General features: G+C 43.9%; 1 protein-coding gene across 7 annotated transcripts in view; it reads left to right on the top strand.

Moving 5' to 3' along the window:
- LOC118099782 (kelch-like protein 29) overlaps positions 1-22,145 on the top strand; it is a 225,524-nt gene that overhangs the window by 169,193 nt on the left and 34,186 nt on the right. For all 7 annotated transcript variants that reach the window (XM_035144545.2, XM_035144542.2, XM_035144541.2 and 4 more), the window contains 2 exons: positions 14,752-14,934; positions 17,458-17,638. In XM_035144545.2, the coding sequence (XP_035000436.1) occupies positions 14,752-14,934; positions 17,458-17,638 (364 nt within the window). The remainder of the gene's footprint in view (positions 1-14,751; positions 14,935-17,457; positions 17,639-22,145) is intronic.

Raw genomic sequence — 22,145 nt, 5'->3', positions numbered from 1 at the left:
CCCGATGGCTCAGGGAATGAGAAATATATGTAAGTTTTCCCCATCAAGTTTTGAACTCCTGCAGCTGAAGTTGTTATTAAGACTGGCAAAGTGTGCTGAGGGTTTTTATCAATGTGTTTTTATCAATGTGTTTGTTTCATGAGGTGGAAAAACGTGTGTGTGCCGATATTTTGTTCGGATAAATAAGAACATACTTCGACATTTTGTTTTCGTTGTGTGTATTCCTGAAGGCCTGAGTATGTTTTGTTTTTTCATGCCTGAGCATGCATGTGTGTTTGCAGTCGTAATTGTTTGTGTGCATGCATGTGTTGCTCAGCCATCTGCTGCATTGGACAGGATGGGCCCTGCGCACCGGGGGGGCACCGTCACTGGGACTGCAGGCTACACGTCGGGGACTAGCACGTGGACATGCAGGAAAGAGAGGAAGATTAAATAAAATCTGGTAGAAGAGCTCGAGGTTGCCGAACAACGTGGTTGCCGTGCAGAGGACAAGAAAGTGACGGGACGTGGGAGAACAAGAGGAGAGGTCGGGATGTGGTCAGAGGGAGCGAGGCGGAGAGGGAGCCGCGGGGATCGGAAATGAAATTTGAAGGGCAGACGTTTGATTGAGTTTATTCCTGAAGCTTGTGTCTACTTGTGTAAGCAGTAAGTGAGCGTGTGGGCGTGCGTGTTTGCGCGTGTGTATTTTAAATGTGCGCAAGCAGATGGGGCACCACCTGAGCTCGGTTGATAAGTCTGTCAGGCGGAAAAAAGAAAGGAAAACTGCCATCCGTGAAGCGCTTCTTGCTGAGCGCAGTCAATCTGTGAACTTGTGAGTCGCGTGCATATGTGAATGTATTATAGTGGGAGTGTTTGTGCCCGTGCGGTGTGTGTATGTGTGGACACGTGTTTAAAGTGACTCAAACGTTCAGTCTTTTTACCAGTGATAAATTAAAGTAGCTTTTTTTTTTTTGGGAGACAGAATTTAAACTAACACTAGAAGTTAAAGTATATATATATATTAATACTTGAACATTGAAGCCAGTCTCAGTGTTTGGAATAGCAGTAGTTTAAAGAGCAACTTGCAGGTTATAGATAGCAGTAAATCAGTGTGTAGGAAAACTCTAAGAAATATGCTCAGTTTTCTTTGTTCACATTAATAATAATAACAATAAAAACTACAATGAAAATCGTGGGAGCGCAAACCTCCGCCAAGTCCCTGCAGTCCCCTTTAGTTCAATCAAGCTTCACCAAATTACACACACTCATAGATATCAGTTCCCTAAATATGCCTTTTCATCTAAATCCATGAATTATTCCCTGGGAAGTTGTGGAAATGTTTAGAAGCGCCTGTACGGAATGTTGGAGACAGAGAAAAAATAATTCCTGGATCTTCCCCCTGATCCCCCTGGAATCCGCACCAAAATGAAATAAGTTCCTCCCTGACTCATACAGCATCCTTCTACCAAGGTTTGTGGAAATCTGCTTTGTTGTTTTCGTGTAATCTTGCAAACAATAGGGCCGTAGGTTACAAGATGGAGTATATTGGTGTGGGAAGTCAGACACACAGAACCATGCTCAGCGTCCCCCCTCCCCTCGTCTTCAGGCTCTGTCGAAGCTAAGCCACGGGTCTAGGCTGCTGGCTATTCTTTTCTTCATATTGGACACAATTGAATCTTTTCGCGTAACTTTACTCGAGAAAGAGAAAAACATGTATTTCACTGTCAAACTGTTCCTTTGAAGAGAACTGTGCAGAACATTTTGAAAAGTAAAGTTGTCAGTTCTTTCACACTGTGTGTAGATCACCCTATCTCTGAACATTCAACAAAGAGAACAAGGACAACATATGCTGTGGGCGGCCATTCATGCACTGTACATACATATATGTGTGTGTATTTGTGTATTTATTTCTACAGTGTGTGAGTGTTGTGTGATATAAAAGAATTGCTGTATATTGAAGCACTGTATTGTGCTTGGATGAGTGAATGTGGCTACTGCTGTAAAGGGCTTTCAGTGGTTGATAACACAATAAAGCTCTTCATGAAATACAGTGTGTTTACATATTTGTGATGCGCTGAAATAGGCAGTGACATATTATTACGTAAAGTCCTTACAGCAAGTGGGCAATTTACTCATCCAGCCGACCCAAAGCAACAGTAGCATTAATTTAAGTCAACTGACTAATATGCTGTGTTTCTAATATTGACTCTGCTTTTATCTCTGTTTAGTTTTCACCAGCTCCTGAGGGAAATATCTGTTGGTTTTCAGCTGCTGAACGTTCCACTGTGTTACCATCCAGTCGTAAACTTTGTCTGACTGCCACTTGGTGCTGGGCAGGTAGCAGTGCAGTGGGTGTAGTGAGCTTGTTTTTGCAGGAGACCGTTCCCTGCTGCTGCTGCTGGAGGAAAACAATCCTGCTGATAGAGAAGTGGGAGTGAATTTAAAACAGTGGAGTTATGGGATGTAAAACCAATCCAATTAGTTAGAAATATAATGCTGTAAGTCTCCGTAGAGCTGCAAGTGCAGAGTCGCTAATCATGGATTCTTTACTATCGTGACACCTTTTACATTACATCAAATTACATGTCGTCCTTTTATCCATTTTTAATAATGACTAAAGCCGCTTTAAATATTTTATACCGATGGTTTAAAAACCTGGTGAATCGTTGATAGTAGTTTAAAATGTGTTGGGAAAATCTCCTCCATTCTTTATTTACCAGTGTCATGTTTTTTTTCTCCATCTTAAATCTTTTGTATCACATAAAGGATAAGAAAGCTATGAATATGAATATTAATGGCCTATGAATATACACCCTGCGATGTGTTCAGGAGCGGCATGAGAATGTTTTTATCCAACAAAAAAGACTGATGTTTAATGAGCCATTGCTGCATTAGCTGTAAGCCCTAAAAACAGCATTTCTATTAGAGCTGAATATAGAAGCATTTTCCACACACCCGTTAACTGTCTTGTTTGCTCAGGTTTTTCCTCAAATTGAATCCTGCTGTGCCGCATTGTTGTAACTCCGTTCTTTTCCTTAATTGCCCGTTTTTTATTGAATGTTAATTTTTATATCACACGCTCTGAAAGGTCCTGCCATGTCACCGTGCACTGTGTGCTCCTGTGCAGAGCTAATGGAACCGGCATCAAAATGCGCTGTGTAACGACGCTGGACAACATCTGCACACAGCTGTTTTTCTCTCTCCGAATTACGACGAGGCAAGAGTCGTAAAAGTCTAACCACCGAGACATAAAGTTTATTTTTGCGTCGCCTCGCTGACTGGAAATGAGACAGTTCACTTTCGCACTTTGCACCTACTTTGCATTCTGGAGCGTTTAACTGAGTGAATGGTGTTCACATTAATTTTATTAGATTGTTAATTAAGGGGCCAAAAAAGATATTCGGCCTAGAAATTGGTTTGTGTAATCCTCAAACTTAAACATCATTTTAGATTTAAAGAATGCTTTGTATGCTTGGGTTTTTAATTTGCGTCAGAGTGTGTGTTCAGTGGAGTGTGGCTCGGCCTGCTATTTTCTAACACAACCTATAAATGGTCCGTATTTATTTGGGCCTTTTCTAGTCTTGATGCCCACTCAAAACACCTCACAGTAGTTCCACCCATTCACCGGTTCATACAGTGCATCTATGTGCAGCACTTTCTCCATCATACATCACTTATACCCCTGAGTGAGCACAGCTGTCTGTGCTTTAGGGTTCAGTATCTTGCCCAAAGACACTGAGGCTTAAATGGGGATCGAACCGCCAACCCAGCAACCCTGAATCCAACAGGACATTGATGACGACTGATTTTGTGTCTGAACCTGACACGAGCCCAATGTTTTCCCCGATTACGATCAATGAATCAAATTGTATTTGTACAGCCCGTTATCACATATCACAAGTTTCCTCAGAGCACTTAACTTGATGCGACATCCTCTGCCATCAACCCTCGACTAGCGAGAGGAAGAACCAACCTAAAAACCCACGTGCAGTGTAAACAATGAGGTAGAAAGCACGGCTAACATGACCAAACCCGAATGATCGCCCACACGTGTAGATGGCATTGTTGTGTGTATTTTAAAATGTGTTTTTATTTTATTCATATTATATATTATATGTCCATCCTCAGTGTTCTGCTGCAGTAGTGAACTTGTCAGGACGGCAGAGAGGATGTAGCTGACGTCTTGTTAACAGCCTCGTGACTTTTGGGTCTTGGGTAAAGTGAAAACGATGAGTGCCTCATAGTGAATCCACTGTATTCTCCGTACTGTATGTGTATCCAGTAGCTGCTAATTGGTTAATTAGAGTGTGGATGTGCATCTGATTAGATGTCATTAGACTTTCCAGGGGATCGGGGGGGATCAGCCACCAGGTGCTGGGATTTTCCTCACAAACCTTCTTTCCTTTTTGTCTGAAGACAAATGACGCGCTCTGGTTTCAGTGATGTTTACATCCTCATGTGTTTGTGTGCTTTAAAGGAGCGAGAAAAGTTTTCTTTAGGATACATGATGTGTGTGTGCACTTGCACGTGCACTGGCAAACCTTTGGGTTATGCTCCCATCCCCTCCTCTCTACATGTGTCGCTGTGCTCAGCTGAGAAGAGGGAGGAGAGCACCAGGGCAAACTGTTAACTCAACCCAGCCAAGTGGAATAGCACTCAGACAAATGAGCTGTAATGACTAGGAGACACAGGGGTCCAGCTCAGCTCACACTGTTTCTCTGTCTCGCTTGCATACGCGCCACACACACACACACACACACACACACACACACACACACACACACACACACACACACACACACACACACACACACTGTTAAACCTTTAAGTACATACACTGTGGAAAGGAATCCTTAAACAGTGGCTGCACTCTTTCCGAGGCTGTCTCTGTCTCTCTCTGTCTACTTCATCATCTGTAATCAAGTAATCATGAGTCTAAAGGCGGAAACGCAGCAGCAGCATTAAGGGCCACTGAGAGGAGATTTTCTGGATGCAGCAGGTTCAAGCCCGCGTGCAGCATGAGTGCAGCACAGAACTCTGGGCCCTATACATCAGCAGTCTCTGGAGTCTCTGTGGGCCCCCTTCCTTTCTTGGGCTACATCCACACCACCACATCAACTCTGATACACATACCCTTAGCGTAGAGTTTTAGAGCCACTGAAATGTAGAAGTGTGGAAATGCTGCTGGTCCAGTTGGGGCTGCGTTTTTAGTATCGACAAGCAGAAAAGGAGATGTTTGGAAAACGATGACGTAGACGCTCACACCCGCTTGCTGACTGGGTCTTTTCGTCTCGTCAGGCTCCTATGACCCCCATTCCAGAAGAAAAGAGCTGTTGTGCAGTTAAATTCTGCTTTTTACAATGATACAACTCTTTACGTGTGGAGATGAGACGTTAGTCGAGCAATCTGCAACGATTCCTGTGTCCGGTGGGACATGCCTGCCCTCCTGTTTACATGAAGTAGAGCACATAGCCACGCCAAGCGCCAACAGTAAAACACACGAAAATACATATCGTGTTATGCATATTATGAATCTAGTGTTTCTTATAGTATAGTATAGTCACTAATGCACTTTTAAGTAAATACTAACACAGTAATGTGTGATATGTGTGTGTAAGTCTGCACAGTGGGAACTCTGACCACGTTTAAACCCCCTTAGCTCCACAGTAGCTTACATTCTACTGTGCGATACTCTCACTGTGGCTCAATGAAGATCACTTGGAGAATCAAGAACCTTATTTTCTTCATTAAGTATTTATCATTCCCAAGAAACAAGACAATGCTACAAAAAAAAACATCTTAGTTGTCTAACCCCTACATTAAGACATTTTTACTATACTGCATAATAAACGACAACTGAAGAAAACTTCACTGGAGTCGTGTTTTCTTGAAAAACAAAAAGAATCAGACTTCCAGTAAGCACTGGCTTTTGATCTCTCTTAGGAGCCAAGACCAGAGTCTAGAGGTTCAAAAGCATATAGGCCTAAAAGCTAAATTATTAAAACGTCAGAAAGATGTTAAAAAATATCAACAACAACGTGTTGTGTTTACTGAGAATATGGTGATAATGAGTAATTTGTAACCAGAATGGCACGCTGTGGAACACACAAGGCCCAACAGTCCTTAAATTCAATCATGCCTTATAGTTAAGCCGGCAAACGATGCAATCATGAAATCATAATCTCCGTTACAGAAGAATTATAGTTTTTATTGTTATTCTCTGAGAAATGGTTGAAAATGTCTTCATCCTCAGCAACATTTGCGGACCTGTCACTGCTCTCGGGGGCTGGTTGTGAAACCGAGGGCCAAGTGTTTCATGATGTTAAGCTCTGTTAGGTTATGTTAATAAATGTGCCATATGACATTGTAGCTGTGTTGCTATTTAATTTATGTTAAATATAAATATGCTCCAAGCTAAAATCGTACTTTGCTACTCTTCACACAAAGTTCAGTCTCATCTGATTTATTCAGTCAATTTATATTTACAAAAACAAACTTCTCACTCCAGGCTTGAGGGCCCTCTCCCATTGGGGCCCAGGGTTTCCCTTCCTCTGAAACGCCCCTGCAACACGCGTTCATTCCTCAAACATGAATTGCAGTAATGGAATAATCAGTTGGAAGCTCCCCCGTAAAAAGATCATTTTTTTTCTTAAACTCGGATCAGAACCTTGGCGTGTGCTGCGGCAGGGTTTGAGTTGCTCCCTGAATTCCTCTGGAAAATGTTGATATCAAATGTTATTGACCGTTTTACATTCCGGCAGCATAAGGACAGCCAAAATAAAACAGTGCGCTGGTTGTACGGTGTTTTTTTTTTTAAATGGCTGGAATTTATTTTAACAGCCCACACAATAGCTTGGCTTGGGTCCACGCGGCATGGAGATAATAAAGCCGGGGCTGTTCTGCAAGGTCTGAGGCCCCTCAGGCGCGACATTCATCTACACGTTCACACCTCCGCCGGCCAGCAGCTCCTTGGAGAGTGGCCGCAGCGCACCGCTGACGCCGCCGCCGCCGCAAAGAGAGGACAACACGTTTCACACTTTGGGAGCGGCAGAAATGCTCATCAGATGACTTTCCTCTCAAGTCTGACTCCCACTGCCTCTGGCTCGGGCCTGATTAACACCGTCTTCCCGATCACCCCGACGTTTTCTCAACTGGTCCTTTCGTCAGCGCTGACAGAGGCTCTTTTTCATGCAATAATTGAATTTATTTGTCATCTTTTCTCTCCGGTTGCACATCCTCAACGTTAACTGTTCAGTGAGGTGATGGCGACGGGGGAGGCTGTCGGCAGGTTGGAGAGACATTTCCCAAGCTTTGTCTTTCTTATGTCAGGATTTTTGTTGATTACTGTCCTGCTCTGTGTAATTATTCAGCCTGGTTTGTCTTTTTAGAGCCAATGCAGCGTGAGATTACTCCGTTTCACCTCTCCAGCTGGAAGAGCGGGATGCGGGAGAATGTGCCAGAAATGTCTTAATCGATCAAAGTGAGGAGTGCCCTTCAGCGGAGCCTCTTCCGATTTTATTTCTGGAGTCTGAGATTGTATTCGAGGAAAGAAACGGAGCGAGTGAACCGCACAGAGAGAGAAAGTTGGATGCAGCTAGTCACCGGAGAATTGAAGTATGTGTCTCTGATATTCGCGGGGGCTTATCAGTGAAAATCTCGAGCAAACACATCTATCTCGTCTCATAAATGTAACATGAAGGCAGTAAATCCAGATTAGATAACCTTTGGTCTTAATGTCTGCAGGAGCTGTAGCCAAAATTAAGTTTCTGTCCGTTTGACCTTTTGACTGGTGACTACTGTCAGGCTGAGTTATCGAAAAGGAGGAGGAGGAGGAGAGGTGTAGGAGTATGCGGGTGAACAATCGCTCCGGCTGTTGCCAGAAAATTTGACTCATTCTCTTCCGAGAGCTGCGGTTCGTGCTCGGTGCCGAAGCGAGCAGCATTTACAGGAACATGGATCAGCCTAAGCATCTCTCATAGCACATCTGGCACTTTGACCCGCTGTACCTGCTGCAAGGCTGCGAAGCTATTCCTCATCCAATATTCAGCAGACAGATTGAACCTGGTTAGAGCTTTATCACCGCGTCTGCTGATGGTGCAGATCTGTTGTTCAGACTGCGTGTGCATGTGCGCCCGTATCTATCAAATCACAATGTATGAGATTCAAATTCTGCAAAAGTTGGAAGGTTCAACGAAATTGCGAGGAAACATTTTCTCCGACTCCACCAGTTGGGTCTAGATGCGCTGATACTGCAGTTTATTTATTTTTTCTCCACCAGATTTTGTCCCTTAAATTTGTGTCAACGTTTCAACACAAGATATGGAGGGGGAAATGAAATTCCGTGTGCACTGCTCACAGCATTGAATATTATATTAGAAAAATTCAACAGCAACATCTCTTTCCGGTGACAGTGTCCCTGTACCTGTGGAAACTCCTCAGAACAAACCCTGCAAAGTTTGCATTGGGACTATTTCTTCAGCTGTTCACAGATAGAGGAGGTATGTAGATCATTCTGAGCGTTGGGGACACGATACTGTTGAGTTTTTAAAAATGAATGTGACAAAGCTGCAAGGACCACGAACTGGATTCAATCACTTTCATTGTTATGTCCCGTCCCGGGGAGGCTCAGATGATTTCCACATCTTCCCCAAGGCCCAAATAGCCACAGAACAATTAATGTACATCTCAAAAATGTATTTACTATCAAGGTTACTGAAACAAAAAGAGAGAATAACCTCTTAGCTTCGGAGTGGACAAAGGCCAAAACAACAAACAAACATCATAATAATCTGTCTAAATATCAACAAGTTAAATTACAATAACTAAGACTAACTAACCAAAAACAGGGAAAAATGTAGTCAAAATAAAATGACAGTCCACTCCTACTGAATATCAAATTCAAAACTATGTGCGTGCAGGCTCTAGGAACAAAAGGATGATGATGATGATGATGATGATGATGATGCAGTTTGGGAGAGGAGCAGGATACGAGACGTCTTGCAGCTCCACTGCGACATTCTTTTACGATGCAGCGGGCCAATCAGCTGTAAGGTGCACCGTTGTCTACCGATCACAGTCTCGTCCTGGCACAGACCTGTTTGCATGCATCACTCAAACATATCCACCACAGACAAGCGGCCGCAGTCATTATGATTGTCAAAACTTGTGAGTCAGTAATTCGAGTCAACTGACACTTGCTGCCACGTTAAATGTTTGTCTCCACTTCCAAGTGCGACAATCGCAGCGGCACAGATGTTTTGCTGAGCCCAACAGACAAATAACAAACACGTGCACACAAACACTCCAAATCATGCGCATACACACACACTGCGCCCTCCCCGGACCCTGACATTATTTGGGAGCCTTTGGCCCCCTGATCCTCACCATAGCAAATTAACACCCTGGGAGAGAAATTGTAGGATTACAAAAGGAAAAAAAAAAAAGTCAAAGAGAGCGAGGCAGCAGAGATAAGAGGAAATGGACCAGCAGTGAGATATAAATGGCTCTGAGCTGTGAGAGTGCAGGTGTCACTGCGGCCGGAATACGTAGTGAGCTAAAGCCCCAGTTAAACACTGTATAACGGCTATATTTACACATATTTGTACAGGTATTGTGTACATTAACATCACAAATCTCATCACACTAGAATAAGTCGTTGTTTTTTCAATTTCATCTGTGATTTATCTGTTGAATTTCTGGCTGCAAATTTTCTTAAGGATAATGGTAGAGTTAAAACAGAGCTCGTACCCTCATAGGATATGTGTATGGATGATTTGAGTTGGACCTTGAGCTTGAGATTATGTCAAAAGCCATTTCCAAAGTCAAATATGAACTTTTGAAGAGGGACTTTGTGGGGCTGCAAACTAGCGGGTGAATCTTTGCTGCCATGTGAATCAGCAAGGCATGGATTTCTCGAGCTGAGGTGTAACCTTTGATTCAACTTCACCCCAGAAAACCCTGCAGTGTCCCTTTGACTGTAGCCGACGTATGGCTGGTTAAAGCAAGGGCACGGAGGCTGAAACACTCGGGTGAAATGTGCATGAGGTGAATAACAGGAAGCAGTGAAGGAAGATGAAAAGGAGAATATATATTGGAAAGAGATGGCAAAGGTTCCTGGGGTTTGAGGGAGACAGACTTGCAGAGAAAAAAGGGAGATAGAGCAAAGTCTCCCCCTTGGGTTTTCAAAGAGAGAGAGGGGGGTATTAACCACGGGGTGAAAGAGGAGAGGAATAAGGGAAGCAGGGTCACAGCATGGGGCAGAGAGCAAGGAGACACATAGCAAGGTGAGATAAGGCCCAGTGTGGCAGCTCGGGGAAGAGGAAACAACATATTTCCGTTCTGTCTTCATCTCTCCATCAGTCGCTCCTCTTCCCAAGTGACTGTACATCTGTGCGTGTCTGTATTCGTGTGTATGTGAGGACCCAGCTTATTCTAGCGTGGGGTAAAACATGGGCAGCGTGGCTCCTGTCACAGACAGGTTTCATTTAGTCTGGAGTTGAGAGGAAGTAACACGAAGAACTGTCAGGGTGTGTGTGTGTGCGTATGTACAGTACGTGTTAGTGTGCGTCACGCTCCGTGGGTGGGCATCAGCTTCAATTTGAGATTCAGGCCTTACACAACCCTGTCAGTCAGTCAGAGCACATACTTTTTAGGGGGTTTTTTTGCCACACAAGTCCCAGCTTGCAATGAGTGAATCCTCCTTTTTAATACTGGGCTGAGTGGGCTCTGTCCAGATGTTGCCCTTGTAGTTTTGCTGGCATCTCTTGCTCTCCTGCGAAGACTTGCTCTGACTGACCATTTGAATCACTCAAACAGCTGTCATCAATATTGTTCTATTAACATTTTTAATAAATCAAATGGACAAACCCACTGGAGCCTGTCTCGCAAAGTACCAGAGAATGCAGTATTAGTAGAAGGGATTTATTATTGTTGATGGAGTCCAGACAGAGATAAGGCGAGTTATTATTACAGGGTCAGTTCAGGGTCAGTGACTATTCAAAAAGGATAAAAAGAAAATAAATAAATAGAGCGTAACAGTGATTTTTAGAATAGCTGTGGCCCTGAAGTAAATTTGTCCTTCATTTTCTTTATTGATGTTTCAGGAAATCCTGAAGTTTAAGCCTGGAACCAGGTCGACCAGCTACAGGAGAAAAAATATTGGAAAACTAAAAGATTGGCAAAAATTAAGACTTATTCCATAATTACTTTGAGAGTAAAGAAACTACGCATCCCATAAACCATTGCAAATGATTCCTTTCCCACGACTTCTAGAGCAGATGTTGTATAGAACAACGTTGGAGTGATTCAGCCCTTTGGAATCCGATCAAAGCCGGCATGATTTTCGCAGTTGTGGCAAACATTTTTGCTACTACACCTGAGTGTTGTCGGTAGTGTATATATTGCCAATAAAAAAACGTTTTTCTTTACACGCAGTTGATATCATACAGACCTGTGGCTTCTACAGGAGCATATCGTCTACCTTGGATGGTTAAAATATTATGGCTGATAATCCAAATTTCTAATCTGAATATTAATGGGATTTCTACTTCCAGTACCACACTGTTGAGTAGTTCGTGAAAGTACAAATAAAATGTAAACTTTGGAAGCTAGGATTCACAAACAAGACACATCCAGTAGAGTTGCTAAAAACTGAAGACTGCTTGTACTAGTAAGCATCCGCTTAAAACTCATTTATCTGCTCGTTTTCCTCAGTTGTTATTTTTTGCTTTATATAGAAAGGTTAAAAATATAGCAGAAATCGAACAAAAGGTCGGCAACAATCAGGAGAAGGAGACATTTTCTCCCCAAATATTGTCATGGGTATAAACTCTGTCAGGAGGAAAAAAAACAAGAGCTGTCAAGACTTGGTTATTCCTTCATCCCCAACCGGCTCGTCTCCATTCTTCGATCCCCCATCCCTTCATCCCTCCGCCAAACTCCCATCAAACCACCGACTGACTGACAGCCGTCCCTGCGAGGCTTCGTTGCCTGAGAAAACTCGCACACACCCGCACAACCATCTGATCTGATGCCGTGACTGCCCCCCCCCCCACCCATCAACGGTGCCCTCTCCTGTTTTGTTGCTTTCTGACAGGCCGGTGTTGGGTTGCGTTGCCTTGTGAATGTGTTCAGGGCTTCGGGGGTCATAGCCGCGCAGCAGCCCTGGCGCCCAGATGTGGATTCTCCCTGACGTGTCTTGTCAAGCGGAAAGCGCAGAGAACAGCCGCACACATGTGCACTAGGTGATAATAAAGACTTGCATGTGCACAGACGCACAATCCGGCGCATTGGAGCGGCATGTTGAATTGCTTAGGTCGGCCTAATTAGACACTGTGGGGGTTCAAGTGTAGTGGAGGAGAAATTGTACACAGAAAAAACAACTAAAGAAATGACTCTTTTAGTCTGTCACCATGTTTTAGGACTAAAGAGGAAAAATTCAACAAAGCGGCAGCATCAGGAAATTAAGTATTTGTATCTTTACTGTGTTTTAAGATGAAATTAAATGTCATATTTCCTTTTTGACTGATATAAACCAAACTTTAAACAGTCAAGCATTGATTGACATGCACGACTAGAAGAGAAAATCCCGAAATGGCTCAGACACTGAAACTTTGCCAAGTTAATTGAGACAGTCAATATAAACAGAGGGAAACGGCTAATAGGATGAAAGGCAATTAGATAAGAAGAGATGAAATTTGTAATCCTGCAAAGGCAGAGAAAACAGCCCAACTTTTAAAATCCAATAAAGTTCGAAAAACGGTGTGTGATAAAGACAAATGGAGCAGAAATATGTAGAGCAATGCCGAGGAGGAACAATAGTGGAACAAAGTCAGTATAATTAATCTGTGTGTGGAGGTATGGTTGGAGGCTCATGAGAGGAAAGACAAACAGCCCATTTTCGCTTCATATTTTTTCAAAGAGCCTCTGCTGTAGCTGCGATCGTCCTACAAAACTACACTCCCATTTATTAGCCGCCCGTCCAAGGTCTGTTAGAGGTCTTCAGGGCCGTTCGAGGCTCGGAGCCGGGGCGCGATGCCACGAGGCGGCGAAAGCTGGCCTACAACGGCAGCGAGTTCAAGTCAAATCTTTTTTAGCAGCGCTCCAAGTTCGCACATCTTTCACACGTGCTGCCAGAGAGGCGGACAACTCCTCCGACCTCTGTATTTTGTCCTGATTGTCCTTGTTTCAGCTCGTGTACCAGACCACCTTCGCCGTGACACCGCTGCAATTTCTCCTTCAGCCGTTACTTTGTTTTTCCCCCAGCTCTACGCAGGGGAAACACATTCTTAAAAACTCACAGAGGGAAAAGAGCGGGGCTTAAGCTGTCCACTAAGTCTAAGCTGTATGTCCACGATATGTCTGAGGTAGTGCTTACTGCTCTGTCTGTTTGCTCAGCCTCGGCAAAGCCCATTGTAGTTTTTATTTTCCCCCTATCTCTCTCCTCGTTTACCCTTTTTTATGCTTCCTTGAAAAAGCTCTCTGTTTTACCAGTTTTGATAGAAAGTGAGAGGCTTGAGAAAGTAAAAATGTGGGGATGGACAGAAGCAGAAAGAAAAAGACAAGGCGCCCATGGCTATGGACAAGCCCGGAAGGAGAGTGAGTGTGTGGAAGGTTATCGATCAGGGCAGATAAACCAGCGGTTCGTCTCGGCCCGGACTGTATGAAGATTAGCTCTCCCTCCTTTTCTTTCCTCCACTCTCTCATTCCCTCTGTTACTCCTTCTCTCTCTCTCTCTCTCTCTCTCTCTCTCTCTCTCTCTCTGTCTCTCCTCTCTCTCTCTCTCTCTCTCCCTCTCTCTCCTTGGCTCCCTTCCCTCTGCCCGCCTGCCTGCTGCTTACGAACACACAGCTCATTTCTGTCTGGCGGCTCGTCGTCCTGCCTGCTCACTGGTGCCTGCTGCTGAAGACTGAGAGGACCTGAGACGTGCACTCGGCAGCCTGCCAACCTGTTTGTGTGTTTTGGATCACTGGTGTCTTTATCCAGAAGCTGCTTGTGTGTGTGTGTGTGTGTGTGTGTGTGTGTGTGTGTGTGTGTGTGTGTGTGTGTGTGTGTGGTGTTTGTGTTTGTGTCTGTTTGTGTGTTCGTGTCTGAGTGCAAAGATCGGGTGAGGAGTGCTGCACATGTTTCAAGTATCTTCTTAATCACATGAGGCCCTCAATGTTTGTGTGTGTGTGTGTGTGCGTGAGACAAGACACATCTCCACATATAAATGTACACAAATTGATTCTTGTGTATTGATTTTGTGATTCTCTGAGCAGTGTGTGTTTCACTGTGTGTGTGTGTGTGGACAGTGACTGTGTCATGTGTGGGAACATAGAAAAACAGAGCAAACTGCAGCCCCATCAGTCCTGGTAATTGAGTTACACTTTGCCATTTACCTTTTTTCCTTATTCTTCGCTTTGCATTTCCCGACAAGCTAACTAACTCAAGGCCTGCTCAATTCAAAACAGCAGACTCGTAATCTATGGCTGATTGTGTTCATCAAGGCTCCCGTCTGCAAATGAAGGTGTTTTTTTAAATCGTTTTATTATTGAATGTATACAAATATTCACATTTCACTCTTAAAGTCGTGTATAAATCTTTTAAACAGCGTGCAGCGTGCCAGGAGACATTATGCTGCTCGTTACTGCGGCGCTGAGCGTCTCAATGGGTCTTTTTGATTCAGTCTTGGCCCTTATTAACTGGTGGAAACCCTGACGGCCTGCTCTCTTTCCGTCTCTTCATTTCCTTTGTCCACCCCCATCCTCCTCCTCCTGTTTCTTTGTCCTCCAGGTGTAGCCGAGGTGATTGTTTTGGTGGGAGGGCGTCAGGCGATCGGGATGAACCAGCGCTCACTGACAGCAGTTACCTGTTTTAATCCCCAGAACAGTAAGTGGTACCCGCTGGCCAGCCTGCCTTTCTACGACCGCGAGTTCTTCAGTGTCATCTCAGCGGGGGACAACATCTACCTGTCAGGTGAGTTAAATCGCTCCACTCCAGCAGCACAAACGTAGCTTTAGAGGATCAGTGGAGGAGGACAGTAGATGCCTTCAGTAGAGAAGGGTTAGCCCTGCATCCAGCAACACTTCACATTACTTCCATCCATCCATTATCCATACCACTTATCCTTTTGAGGCTCACAGGGGCAGCTGGAACCAGTCCAGGTTCACCCAAACAACCATTAACACTCACATTCACACCTCAGGTCATTTGAAAGGCTCTCATCAACATAACCCTGCATGTCTTTGGAACGTGTGAGGAAACTGGAGTGCTCGGAGAAAACCCAAGCAAATACAGGGAGGACATGCAAAATGGCATGCAACTAAATCCATCCCCTTAATCAAAAGTACATCTCCATACAGTTAGATCAAATACATGCTACAAATAAGTTGGATTATGGAATCTTTTTAAGTCATTTGCTTGCATTCAATAAAACTAGAACGGCACTCAGCAGAGTGCATATACCTCTGCCAAGGCCCAGCAGTCCTCTTATGAAACCACATTTAAATTCACTCGATTCCCCAAAAAATGTGGGACCAAAATGAACAAACTCATGAATATCAGTCCTCTAAACAGGCCTGGTTTTTTTTCATCAAGATTCATAAATTATTCTCTGAGAAGTCAGTGAAAAACTAAATGTTAAAGACCTGACCCCCGATCCAGATCTGCACCAAAATGTTTGGATAAATTTGCCTCAAGAAACTCGAGCGAAACATTTTTGAGAAAATGGAAATACAATCATGTAACATCTGCAGTTTCCTAACAACCAGGAGATGAAGATATTTAGTCATGATGCATTCTGTGGTTTTGGCATCAATAGTGATAGTAGTGGTAGCAAAAGGTTACGTGATACATGATCAAATACTTACTGTTGACTTTCTTGTCTCTGACCTCTTTTGTCAAAGTCACTTGCACCATAATGAGGCTCCGGACTCCAAACTTGACATTTGTGATCTGTTATTAAGGACATTTTCACTCTGTATCAGATATGATTCAGTAAAGTGAAGCTGCCCAGGCTGCAGCCCTCCTCCTGTGACCTTTAACAACTGTAAGTGTTAAAAAGCGTCCTGCCCTCGGGCCTTATTCATCAGCTGATTCGAACATTTCTCTCTGCCTAAGACAATAGACGTCATAGTCATTCGTTTTTTTTATACAATGTCTCTTCTATTCACCTTCTGTGGTGCATTTTTCTTTAAACTTGACTTTTTTCTCTGTCTGGCTTTACAGTGTCTGCAGTGTTCTGCGGTGTATTTTGTTCCACAGTCGCACACTGTGCACTCTGTGACTCCCTCTATGAGACACCTTTAAGTTGCTCCTCCAGAGCTAGACTGAATTTCTCCCTCCACGGTCCATTTGTGCGAGAATCCTGCACGGTAATCAGACCTTGACATTGCACCGTGGAAATGCAACAGGATTTGTCCTGCGTGTACCTTTCCTCTCCCCTTTTTTCATATAAATGTAAATTTGTGTTTGGGCATTGGAACAGGTCTGCATGTGTCCGCTGGGAGTCAGGCGGCCGGTGGGGAAATCATAGGTGTTCTGGCGAGCCAATCAGCGGGCTCTGGTCTGTAACCTTCCTCACACTGGGAGCAGGGGCGCTGAGACACAGCCGGCGTTACATGTCAGGCTGCACAGCTAACAGGGCTGCTTTAAAGAGAGCTCAAACAAGGACAGTTTTGTTGCTTGGCTGGTTCACCTGCAGCAGGAAACGACTTTCTGTCAAAGTTGTCCAAGTCTTTCACTTTTCCTATAAACCCCCCAAAAAAAGATTTGGGAGTGAAGATTTTGCAGAGAGAAATAAAAACAACTTTACAATCTTTATCCTGTCACTTGATGCCATAAACCACATGAAAATTGTTTATTGCTCTTTTGTGCCACAAGTTGAACTCACCTTGGAGATAAGGTTTCCTTTTGCACTCTTGTTTATGTTCCAAAATCATCTGAAGAAACAACGACGGATTTAAGAAATTACAGTTTCCTTTCAAATGTATTTTCTAACATGAAGAAAGAGGCATGCTGCTGCTCTATGGATGTAATGTGGTGTGCCTCTTAGTGTACGTTTGATTGAATGCAAAGAAATGAAAAGGCTGAAGACTCCAGAATAAATCTCTCCAGTTGACAACCTGCTACATTCATTTATTTCTCTTTTAGAGCCAGACGAGGATTTTATTTTTAGAATATAGGACAAGATGTTGAATATTCCTGTTATGGGGAAGCTGAAAAATTAGCTTTCTTTTTAAATTTAATACAACATTCCAGTAACTTGTCCTAATACATATATATCAGAGTCACTATATTAGAGCAGGGACTTTTTCATACCTGCAACTGTCACTCAGGAACTTGAAAGTTTTTTATGAGTCTGGTTAAAATGTAGGTAAAGTTCCTGTGTTTCCCAATAGGTACTTGTTTCCCTGTTTTCTGCTGTAAAAACACCCATGTAATCACCTTTCATATTTATTAATATTAAATATTCACTCACCCTCATGCTACACATTTCAGGTGGTACGGAGTCGGGTGTGATGGTGGCTGACGTGTGGTGCTACATGTCCCTGTTGGACAACTGGAACCTGGTGTCCCGCATGACGGTGGCTCGCTGCAAACACAACAGCCTGGTGTACGATGGGAAGCTCTACACCATCGGAGGACTGGGCGTATCAGGGAACCTGGACCACGTGGAGAGGTAAGGGGCTGCGCCGAACAACAAACAACTCCAGCAGCTCCCAGCTGGCAACCGCCCAGTCCCATTAACCAATTCCACAGCCATCTCTGTAAACACGTGGATGCAAAAAAAAAAAAAGTATGCTGGATTGCTGAGCGATCCAAATAAACATGCACTGTGCGCAATGGAACGTGGCAGATAGTGTGGCGTGTAGCGGCGTGGCGCAGCATATTTGCAAAAGTGTTTGTACAGGTTTGTTAGCGTTTATGCGAGAGCCAAGAGGTGCAGAGGAATGGAAACGAGCTGGTGCATATTAAACGGTCACAGCTGTGAGTGTGCGAGAGCGACAGAGCACCTCTTACTTGTTTGCGAGCGGTGCATGAGTGAGAGGCTTCGCTTTCAGAGAGCAGAGTGGTATACTTTGTCTGATTCTATCCACTTCAGCAGCGACACATCATCGACACTTCACTTGAAGGTTGTCCACTGTGGCCTATTCAGCCGGGTCTTTACTTCTGTGCTCCTGTGCTCCTGCATTTGTTATAAGTCTTTGGCATAAAACCGTCTATATACAGTTCTCATGAATTCCTAGTGACAAAAATGAGATTTTCCAGATATAAGAATTGGATTCATATCGTTTGACTTTTGCAACGCTGGTGCCGCTGTCTTGTTTTTCCTTCCAACCAGGGCTAAGGCCTGGCGTTCAGCGGCAGGTGGGGGGGCTGCCCCCCCCCTGCACGGCAGAGCGAGATTAACCAAAGCAATCAAAAGAACATTACTGACTATATTAGAGCAGGCCGCTGCCGCTCATTACCTAGCAGCTCAATTGATCTCCAAAGCTGTTCGCAATGCACAACAGTCCTCCAAATGAAACAGCCTAATTTGATATTTCCCCATAATGCTGCCATACAGTGTCGTTATGACAGGGGGTAGATGGAATATTTTCCCCTTAATGGAAACGCATTTGATTCCTCTGTCTCCGAGCTGCTTAATTTGAGAGCTGCCGGCACATCTAGGGCATTCCCCGGCTCCGAAGAAATCAGTGTTTTCGCCGCACGGTGCGTTTGTATGTTGCTCCGCCTGTGCCCATGTGTGCATTTTTTTGTGCCCTCGTGAAGCTTCTCCGAGGCGCCGCGGCAACCGGACGCGATTATCGGCTCTGAAAAACTTTAACCTACTTTCCCTCTCCCTAAGAAGTGCCCCAGGCCTCTTCTGCCTGGTGTAACGGCCCCAGCGCTGCACTCTCAAAGGTTGCATGGGCAAAGGGAGACACAACAACCCACACACCGAATGAAACAGCTGGAGATCGGTAGAAGATGCTCAAGCTGAAGCAAAGGGTTTGTAACACGGGGGGTCGAGGTTATTTTGACCGGCCTTATCATGTAAAAGCTAACAGGTCTTTTCATCTGTTTGCGCACATTGACAGAGCAGAAAACAGGCTTGTTTCTAAGCAACCCAGGATTTAATTTAGTCTTCTTCACAAACTGTTGTATGGAGCGAGAGTCCTAATTGAGTCACAAGGTCTAATGATTCATTAATCTGGCAGTAAAATGTTAAAACACATGAGTTTGTGTTTGTTACAGGGGTCGTAAACAGGGCAGTAAAGGAATCGTCTCAGGCTTCCATTGAAAACATGTCATATATATTTTATCTACACAAAATGTGTTGCGTTGACCTAGTGCGAATGCCTTTAACAGGGATGCACTGTGGATTAGTCCACAGGCAAACATTGAGCGTGTGAGCTGCATGTTCTTTTATACAGACCAGTGTCTCACTGTATTAAGTGCTGTAAAGGTGACAGCTCTTAATGGGGAATAACAAAGGCAGTGCAATGATGGGACTATTTTTGCCTCCTTAGGTTGTGTGCTCTTGCATTATAAGTTTAGGTTGGTAATGTTACATTTTCAATAAGAAACGTATTATATGCTGGAAGCCAACTTTGATATTGCGGGTATATTTTCATAATTGAATAAGCTGAGTATTGCAGCTCTCCCAACTTTCATATATCTGTGTATGTATATATGTGCATATGCCTCCACAGAGAAAGTTAATCTTTTCTTTGTTGAGTGTGTGTAAAGAAACTAATGTGTTGGGTTTCACATAATTTACAATAACGTTTTTTCGATATTTTATTCTGAACAGATTCGTCTACCTCCGACATGTGTTTGAAAACATGGTGTTCATTATGAGGGAATGACAATGCGGCCAGCTGCTCAGAAAGCACAAACACCCGTGTTCAAGCCAAACTGCAGATTTACACCTTTGAGTAATAGTCCCACCACTTTTCTCTAAAAGGTCACTACTTTAATGCAGGTGACAACAGAGGCAGGATAATTGGTTGTTTTTGTCACAGACTTCTAAAAATACATCGGTGAGTCTCAGCCGAACAACAGCGCTCACGAACAACAACGTCACACACACACCGTCTCTGCAACCTGAAGCAAGACTTCACAGTCATGGCTGGAAAACTAAAAAACAACAACATTAGTGCATAATGAAACAACAGATTTGTCAGTGAAGAGTTGAATTCATCAATATATACAGACTGTTTATAAAGATGACATCACAGCTCACCAAAAGCCTAAAAGTCTCCTAGTGGCTGGCTGCAGTATACATCATAAACCCCACCTCCTCCATTTTAGTGAATGGGACATAGAGCAAAATAAGAAGTCCAAATACATGTCAACAATTTCTTTTGGTAGTTCTTATCACGCTGATATTTTAAGTTTAGAATTAGTGTGGTTGCGGTTTCGGGGTGAAACATGACTGACAGCTGGGATTGGCTCGCTATTGGTTGAGGGTGTCTGTGCGGCTGTGGCTGAGGGGTAGAGTGGTCGTCCTCCAACCAGAAGGTCGGCGGCTAGGGACCCAGCCCATGTCGAAGTGCCATTGGCTGAGCCCCGAATGGCCCCTCATAGATGTTGAATGCACTAATTGAAAGTCACTTTGTAGCTTGATTTGGAAGTAGCTCATGGTAGCTAATGTTAGCAAATTACAGAAACTCCAGAGAGAGTCAGTTAGTTATCTGTTTGACTCCCCTCTATCAAGGCTGCAGCATGGCATGAAAGTTGATGGTTATTTACATTTGCTAAGTACTGTTATTAAAGAAAAATGCAACCAATTGGAAAACCTCTCCTGCACGTGTGTATCTCCTCTCCTCCTCGACACATGCAGTTGAGAAAATGACAGAAAAGAGTGAGTCTGATATCATAAAACTGTGTCCCCCAAAAAAGGAATTAAAATCATCTTGGGATTACTCTGAACAATGGGATTGTCCTTAAGGACTGGTATTCAGTTTCGAAAAAAGTGGATGCAAAGTGGATGCTGCTAAAGGAGGAAACATCAAATGTGTTCACTCGTCTCGGAGAACATTGCCCATCTGTGCAGATCAAAGTCTGTTTCTAACTTTTGTCCCTAATGAAAAAAATAGGAATCAGAAAACATACTAAATCAAAATAATATTCCGCTTCCCAGCTCCAGGCTACGTCTGCGTTTTCTGATGACTTACAGACACACACTGGCCCTGATGTGTCACCCCATACAGAACCTTCCTGACTCAGGAGGCAGTAGAAAATATTTCTAAAGAGCTGCATGAAAAGCGGTTGTTCAACCAAAAACAGGTTCTGTTTTCGTACCTTAAAGGGTCACTGTAACCCCTGACTAGAGGGGTGCTCTTAAAGTGCATACCTCTGCCAAGGATGGATGTTTTGCTCCGTTGCTGCATTGTATAGCTGTGTGCTACTTACTCGTCCATTAGGTTGTTGTCGTCCACGTAGGTAGTTAGACCTCATAGTTTCAGCTGCAGTTTCGGGCATGTGGCGAGCAAAGCACTTCAGTCAGGAGAAATCTTCCTTTTGTATCTGCATAAGTTACATTTGGAGGTATAGCTCTGATCTGGGACCTCCCTGCCCTTCCACGTTCATACGTGGAAAGCTTAAGAGAGGGAGGGCAGCAGCAAGACTCCCAAAGGGAACAGAACAGAGTTGGCATCAATGACAACAGAGATTACACTGAATAAATCAAACATAGTATGAAAAGGGGGAGCTGGGGTGGAAGTGGGTTGCAAAACGGCTCGCAGAGGAAGCAGCAGGGGTAGGCAGGCTGGAGCGGCTGAAATAAGGCGCCTTGTTTCAGCTTTGCCAGTGAATGCATGGAAGGGAGCCGAGCCATCAGCTAATATGGGCTGGCTTTGATATCAACTGCTGTAGCTGTCAGGTGAGCTGAGTTTGACTTGCTGGCCTGCCTGAACTAACACTATGCTCATTTTCTGTCACACAAAATCTGTCACTCGTTAGTGTGTGTACCTGTTTACCGAATGTGTTGTATGTGAGGGGACGTTTGTGCGCTTGCAGCAACTTGTAATTGTGGACGATTGTGAAAGTAACTTTCATCTATTGTCTCAAATTGGAGACATAATGTTTTGATGACTGACACCATGACTTATGGACTATAACGTGTCCCGAGATAAGATATTTAAACACTGTGAAGGAAACCCTATTGGGGCAGGTTGTGCACCTGAATGTGGGTGTTT

This window comes from Hippoglossus stenolepis, chromosome 20 (genome assembly GCF_022539355.2).
Source record: "Hippoglossus stenolepis isolate QCI-W04-F060 chromosome 20, HSTE1.2, whole genome shotgun sequence".
NCBI lineage: Eukaryota > Metazoa > Chordata > Actinopteri > Pleuronectiformes > Pleuronectidae > Hippoglossus > Hippoglossus stenolepis.
The sequence above is the reverse complement of the archived record's forward strand: the minus strand, read 5'-3'. Positions and strand labels throughout refer to the sequence as shown.